The sequence below is a fragment of the Diorhabda carinulata genome, chromosome 7 (genome assembly GCF_026250575.1).
Source record: "Diorhabda carinulata isolate Delta chromosome 7, icDioCari1.1, whole genome shotgun sequence".
NCBI classification, from domain to species: domain Eukaryota; kingdom Metazoa; phylum Arthropoda; class Insecta; order Coleoptera; family Chrysomelidae; genus Diorhabda; species Diorhabda carinulata.
Window position 1 is genome coordinate 18,780,223 of NC_079466.1, and position 7,719 is coordinate 18,787,941.

Below are 7,719 nucleotides of genomic sequence, written 5' to 3' on the forward strand. Positions count from 1 at the left end.
TCAAGTAAAACATAGCAATTATATTTAGATATATGGGGCTAATAATTCTATTTGAATATATCATTTGATTGCCCGCCAAATTTAAATACGATGAATTTCTGTTTTTGTTCTAGGTATCTCTTCCTAATCATCTTATTAATGGCCATCGCCCGCTTGTACCATCATCGAATGGAGATTTAAACAACAATATGGGATCTGGTCAACCCCCACCCAGCTCAATAGCAAATCAAAATTTTCAAAATGTTGGCCATTTAAAAAGCGGATCGCTCTCATTAGGAGCTGCTAGCTGAAGAAAGTATTAGTTACTGTGATTTAACTTTTTAATTTGTTGTTACTTTGTTTAAAAAAGAATTGGATGAACAGATATCAAGTCTCTCGAATAATAATGTGAAAATAAATCTATCGAAATGGTTTTCCTTCTTTTCATGTAGAAAATATTGTAGCAACAGCAAGGATTTAATAAAAAATAATACAACAAGAACCAAAATGACGGAAGCACAGATACTTCTGAAAATCAAATTTATAAGCAAGCTTCAGTCTTTGCAATGGGACTCCCATTCCTTTTTAGCAGATTTATTTACAGGCAGTTCCGGAAATAAATTCTTGGGGATTGGGATCAATTGGTCGTAAGTAAATTGGTCGAATTTTTAGAAGAAAGAATATATCAACCTGGCATATAAAATAAGGCGATGTCAGATTGAATTAATTTTGAGAGAAATGAAGTATCCCTTAAAAAATAGGTGTAAAGTATATTGGCAGAACTAAGAGTAGAAAATGCTCATCCAATTCTTCCGTATTTGTCATAGACTGTATATAGTAAAATAGGTTGTAAATTAATGCTCAAAATGTATACCACTATTAAAAGATGTGCAATATCATGTGTTAGAGTTTTCAGACATTCCACTATTGATAACTAGTTCCTTCAATAAAAACATTCAATAAATCAGTGAATGCACCAATTTCGCTTTGTATATTGTCCAACAGTCTCTAGAAACTCGCTTTTTTTGTATACAAGATTTGATTGATTATTCTTGCCATAACACTGAAAATTCATATCTCAAATGAAAATCACTTTATCCATTGAAATAGTATTTCAAACAGGAAAATCAATGTATGAAATAACTTTAAGAAAAAAATTTTCATCAATATACTAATACAATACTGAGTTTCATAGTTCGTTTCAAGATTTTTCGTCTTGACTAAATGCGAATCGACAATAATCTCTGAAATCCGGGAATTGTAAAGAATAGAGTCGTATTTACAATTAGATTCATTATTGTAAAGTAAATATTCCAACATAAAATTATTGAATTGTATCCCATCCATCTCATATTTATTTAATTCTCACTTAAATTAATATACGTTGATAACCAAGGAGTTCACAGCAACATTTCTAATTAGGTAAGAATCTTAATTTCTTTCAATGGAAATATTTACTGACGTATTTCTCACCAATTCTGCAACGTTTGCAGTTAACCCACGTGGATTGTACATAGTATGGACGCAGTCACAATCACAAAGTATCATCCGTAATATCACAAAAATATCTACTATTTTCAATATCAAACGTTGCTAATATCATTACAAGTTAAGCAAAATTGTAGCTTTCCACAAAATTCATGTCACTACTCCACAAGTATACTTACTTGAATTTATTTTTTATAATCTTTTCTGTTTGGTGTTCCATTAAGTGTGGTGATGTGCGTTTCCAGAATATTCGGAAGAATTGAAACTAATTTTCAGAAAATTTAGCCTTGTTATTCTAATGGTAGCTCAAACTTGAATCTTCAATGCATTTAGAATCCATCTTTCTTTTATTCCATCGACACATCCTGATGAGTTTTTTTCTTTTTTATAATTATTCTGTTCGACATTCTTTAAACAAATGTAATTAACCTTTATTTCGAATATCATGCGTGTAAACCCATGTCTAATAAAGATAGGAAGAATATCAATTTTCAATTCTATACTTTTTCATGTCCATTGAGTATATCCTTGAACTGTGTGCCTATTATTGCATATATTTAATTACTCTCATAGTGTTAAAACTAGATCTGCGAGAGAATCATGGAAGAACACACTATGTTCGATGTCGTTAAATAATCTTTTGCTCTTGGTATAACATATAACATTCTTCTCAAATTCTTCTACACCTTTCTCATTTCATTTTAGCATCTTTTATTGCATTTTATATCGAATAATCACCTAATTATACCGGGTTTGGTAAAAATAGGCGGAACACCGAATTTGTGGCTTAATGAAATAAAATATTTTTAAAGATATTATGTCATCTGGTAACAATTTACATGCATTACCCTGTATTTGTAATTTTTTTTGAGTAAATATGATATTGCTGAGTTATAAGTTAGAGTTAGAGTTATAAAAGGCTTAGTGGGTCTCTGATTTATGGATTAGGGTTCAACAGTAACAAATTTAATGGTAAGATAAAATCTTCATTTAATACAGAATAAACAATAATTTAAAATTCATATTTTCTATTTATAATAGTTGATTGAAGTGACGTTTGTAATTTTGAATCATTTCAGGTGTTATAACCTCTTTTCACCAATCTCTGCGGAAATACAATGTTCAGATATTGTCTAACCCTAGCAGCATAGTGAGGTGGCGTACCATCGTGCTAAATTTTGTACTGATCTCGTAAGAGTTGTAAATATCTATCACCATTTTTTGTGTCTCTCATGAAAAAGGATCCAATTATTATTCCTCTATTTCACACCAAACGTGTATATTATATATAACGTTCTTCCATCCAATGCTGATATTATGCGGTCAATAGCGGTAATTATGTTGATTTCCAAAGACGTTATCCATAAATGTATTGTTCGCATCAAGTTGATTCATAATTGCTTCGCAAAACTTTAATCGCTTCACGGAATCATCTTCATTTCATAATACTTGATATAATTGCACATTAAGTATCCTTCAAGTGACATTTTTACAGATCTTTCACTACGATCGTTATTTAATATAAGTTTTTATATTGAATCTTTAAGCTTTTTCTGCAGACTTTGAATTGCATAGGGCTCATTATATTGATTTGTAACTGTTCTTTCATTTCACATTGCACATTTTCATTAAATTTCCTCAAGTTTCGACACAATGTAGATTTCGAAATACGAGAAATTCTGTCAGGATATGTATCATTAAACAAATCGGCGGCTTTTTCCACGATTTCTCTATCTCCATAGCCAAAAATCAACAATAAATGTAAATCTTCCATCTTCACTTAGTTACTTAGTTTCGATATCATTAATAGTGTAATCATTTCATATATCATGTAAATTCAATTGTGGTAAATAAAATAAAACAAACTGTAGTATCGAATTCAATATTGTTATTCGAACGTACGTTTTCACAAGGATAAATTCGGAATAAATGTAATTTGACACAAACTTTAAAATTGATAAATATTTTAGTCTGCCTGCGATAATTACTTAGGAGATTAATATTAGAGTAACAGTTGACTTGATGTTCAACCATAATACCATAAGTCAGAGACGCACTAAACCAGATGTCAGTAAATTTAGCATCATATCTACTGAAAAAAGTATAAATATAATATATTAACCGTTGACGTCACATCTGGAAAATGAGACACAGCAGAAAATCTGCGAACACAATGAGATAGTATACAAAATATACAAAAAAATGTATTTGAGACACTTTTTTATAACTAGGCAGCAAATTCGAAGCTCCAACCATTTTTCCCGACCTCGTATACTGAAATTATTGTTTGAAATTAATAGATTCTGGGTAAAAATAATTATTTTCATATTATATTATATGATAAATATTCGTTTTACTATTTATTTTGGATTACCAACCACTTCCCCAGGGATTATTACAGGTAACTAATGTTTATTGTAAATAAAAAGAAATATCTTGGAACGAATTATACTTATATATCGAGTTGAAATTATAAACGGAACGGCATCCTATTTTCGAAACGATCGTATATGAACTTTTATTTTGAATGGAGCAGAAAATAAAATTTTTTGTTACTATTTTCTTTAGAAATAATTTGATTCATTAATGACACTAAAATTTATATGTTGAAAATATATTGAAAATATATATTGAAAAAATAATTTCACAAATTGGTCAAGTTATATATCATTTCAGAAAACAGGATGTTAGTATTAAATTTTATTTTCAAAATACCTATATAAAAACCTGACAAAAAAATGATTTTTCCAAAACCATAGATACTGTTTAAACTGAAGCTAAAATGTACAGTTTGATAATTGCATGATTTTCTTCGTACCAAAAAAAATAATTCACTCCAATTTCCCGACAACCAAAGAATAACTATTAAATTTATGATATTCCCATTGAAAATGACAATTTTGTTTAATACTTATATTGACATGACATAGTAATGTAAATTCAGTATATGAAATATTCTTGTACCAATATTTACCTTTGATTAATGTACCAAAGAGGACAAAATAGTTATTCATACAGCCGTGATGAAATGTCAGTGTGTAGTTTTTATTAAGATTGTATTTCCACGAGAGTTATGTAAAAATTTAGAACTATTCCACAATTCAAATTGCATTTCAAAATATTAGATGATGAAGAGAGATGAATGGAGGCAATCTAGTAGAAAATTAAAACGTATTACTATAAACTTAGATAATCCAGAGTTCTAACGCATACATTATCTTCGGAGATACGAGAAAAATTTGATGATCAAAGTTCTATGAAGCCAAGCCATGAGTTATTTATATATAAGAATCATACCATTATATTGCCTATTGAAGACCAACAACCTGAAATGAAAACTACCTTAACAATTATAAGTCCGTAAAAGTGAGCAACCGAGACACTATCGTCCTTTCTATTAAGACTTGATTTGCAAAGCTATTAATGCTAACACCAATTTTTTTTCACAAACTAGTGTCATATGCTTCTTTACTGATTAGCATCTTTTCTTCTTTGGGAGTTATGGCTGGAAAGGAAAATATCGGTGGTGGCTAATCATTTACGATCTTTGTTGTTCCATTAACAATCGGTGAGCTTAGGAAGGGGCCTCTTCTAATATTCCGTGTCGTTCACCATCGCAAGATTTTTACATAAGTGCAATGGAATCCTCGGTATCAGTTATCGCTGTTTCGATATTGGATTTTGCCCTTTGATTGCTAATACCTGTAAATTCATGTAAATTGAGGACATTTTATTTATATTTCTTTTATCTCTTCTGATAATAAATTTGGTTAAAGCAATATCGTAAATGGGATATTACTTTTGAGTATAAGCTGTAGAGGCCTTTATAGAATACTATTTTCTTGTTATTCTCCCAACGTGGTGCAACAGATAACTGTCAGTGGATATATCTTGGTAAAGGCGACGACCGACCTCTAGTATGCTTGAAGATAACTGCCAACGGTGTCGCTTGGCAGTCAGAGAGAGAAATACACACATACACACAATTGATTGAGTATGGAGACAACACCAATAAAGCTCAGTTCTGTGTGAGGTTAAGCGCTGCCAGATGATGTTATTTGAATTTTTCTACAACCAATTAACAGCATCTTTACAACCTATTGGTTGCTAATTCCTTTTAAACGCGCGAGACCAACTTTACATATTATTATCAATTGTGGGATTATACGATGGTGACTACTTAATTTTATAGATACACAAATAAAAACGAATATTTATAACTGTATATTGCTTTATTATTTTTCAAAATATTCTACATTAAGATCAATACACTTTTGTGATCAACACGCGTTAGAACCAATTGTCGAAGCATTTTTTCCATTCGGATTGATGTAACTTCTAAACATGTGCTTTAAACGCATCAACTGGGTATAGAAAAACGTTGACCTAGCATTTTATTTTTGATCTGCGGAGAAATAATTGGGTGCCAAACAATATCTGTACGGCGGACGACCCATAAATTCAACGTCTTGATTGCTTGAAAACGTTTTTGTTTGAACTGATGTGTAAGAGCTCGCATTGTCGTAGTGAAGAATTTCTTTGCACAAATCGACAGGGCTTTTTTTTGAACAATTGTCAAATTATGCAGTGTCCAACGTTAACAAACTTTTAGTCAATTGTTTATGAAATTATCAATGTATGCGAGTGGAACTAATGCCAATAAATAACACAGTTTACACACAGCATCGATGTTTTGTGGCACAACAGCTGATTTTGGATGACCTTCATCCTGCGAATACATCCTGCTGTTGGATCAATCCACGTCGAAAGTCATAGAAAATCATCGCACGAAAATGTATAATTTAATTTTTTGACAAAGATGAATGTTTCTGCAGTATCTGTAAACAACTAAAATAGACAATAAGACAACAAGATATTCCCATTCACAAAACGTAAGTAGCAATCCACATATCTTGAATTTTTTCTGTACTCTAACTACAAATTAGGTGTTTTTTGCTTCTAATTATGATTCTACTGTTTACGTAATAAATATCACAAAACATCGAAATTCTCTTATTTTAGAAACATGTGAATTGTTCAATTTCAGATTTTAAATGAATGTATTCAAGTTATAATGAATCTAAGATATTTATACTTATCTTTTGGGATTTTCTTTAAATTTAGTTACTCCAGTTTTTTTCGAAATTAATAAGAATCCCATCTTTAAGAAAATAACTAAATTTGTTTAATACTTGGAACTTCGAAATTATATTTGTATAATTATTATGAAAATTATACACTGACAACCACTGTAATTGCAATTGATTGGTTAATAAAAGAATAATGGAAGAATCGGTAGATGAGAAAATCTGACTCTGCTCGTAATTATAAATATCCATATGTATTTTCTTATATATTGTCTTAGTTATTAAAAGTAGATAAAACTGCCTATTTTGTTCATTATAAGTTATTGAACTATTTTACATTACTGTTTATTGTATTTCAAAAAAGTGCCAATATATTTTTTTTTTCATTTGCAGTACAAAATTAAAAATGTACACAATATTATACCAAATGAATTACCAAAGGTAATGATAAATAAATTATATCCAAAGATACAAGTGTCTTCCTATCCATTACCAATAATCATTAGGGGAACGTGGGTGATAATCTCCAATAAGGTATCTAGATAATCAGGATGGACGGTTACTAAGTGATACCCACTACGTCATAATCCTACAGAATTGTAAGATGAACTGAATATAATGGGTATGAGTTGGAATAAATGTGATAGTTTAATCCTAGTCGCGATTTTTTACATATAATAATAATGCGTACTGGGTATTCCAATTTAGAGCGATGATATCATCTTTGATGGTTAAAAGGCTAGTTTTAGAGAGAGAGAAAATTGCTTTATTGTCAAGAAATTGTTACAATTTGTAGACGAAAGCTTGTAGAAACTAAAAAACAGACAAAAATTACTAAATAACGATAAAAAAAAATAAAACAAAATTTCAATATACAGAAAAAAACCACAATGAGTAACAAAATTATAGGTAATAGTAATTGGTAACAATAAGTATATACGAGGATGTATTGTTATCTAGTTAGCCTAAACTAATCCCATGCATAAACAAAATATTGCGTTACCATAGCAACGAACAATAACTTATTAGAAGTGTCAGTGTAAAGTTTGACGTCAAAAAAGTGAACCAGAATTACACAATAAATTAAAAAGATGTCCACTGAAATTGTGAAAATCGAAAAATTGGAGTATAGAGCCATCATCAAGAACTTGTATTTAAAGGGTTA

The 7,719-nt window shown here is 30.0% G+C and overlaps 1 protein-coding gene across 4 annotated transcripts in view; it reads left to right on the forward strand.

Annotated features, from left to right (window-relative positions):
• Positions 1-7,023, forward strand: part of LOC130896424 (LIM domain only protein 3-like) — a 162,362-nt gene extending 155,339 nt beyond the window's left edge. For all 4 annotated transcript variants that reach the window (XM_057804489.1, XM_057804490.1, XM_057804491.1 and 1 more), the window contains one exon: positions 114-7,023. In XM_057804489.1, the coding sequence (XP_057660472.1) occupies positions 114-290 (177 nt within the window). In that variant the 3' untranslated portion in view covers positions 291-7,023. The remainder of the gene's footprint in view (positions 1-113) is intronic.
• Positions 7,024-7,719: the final 696 nt, after the last annotated feature.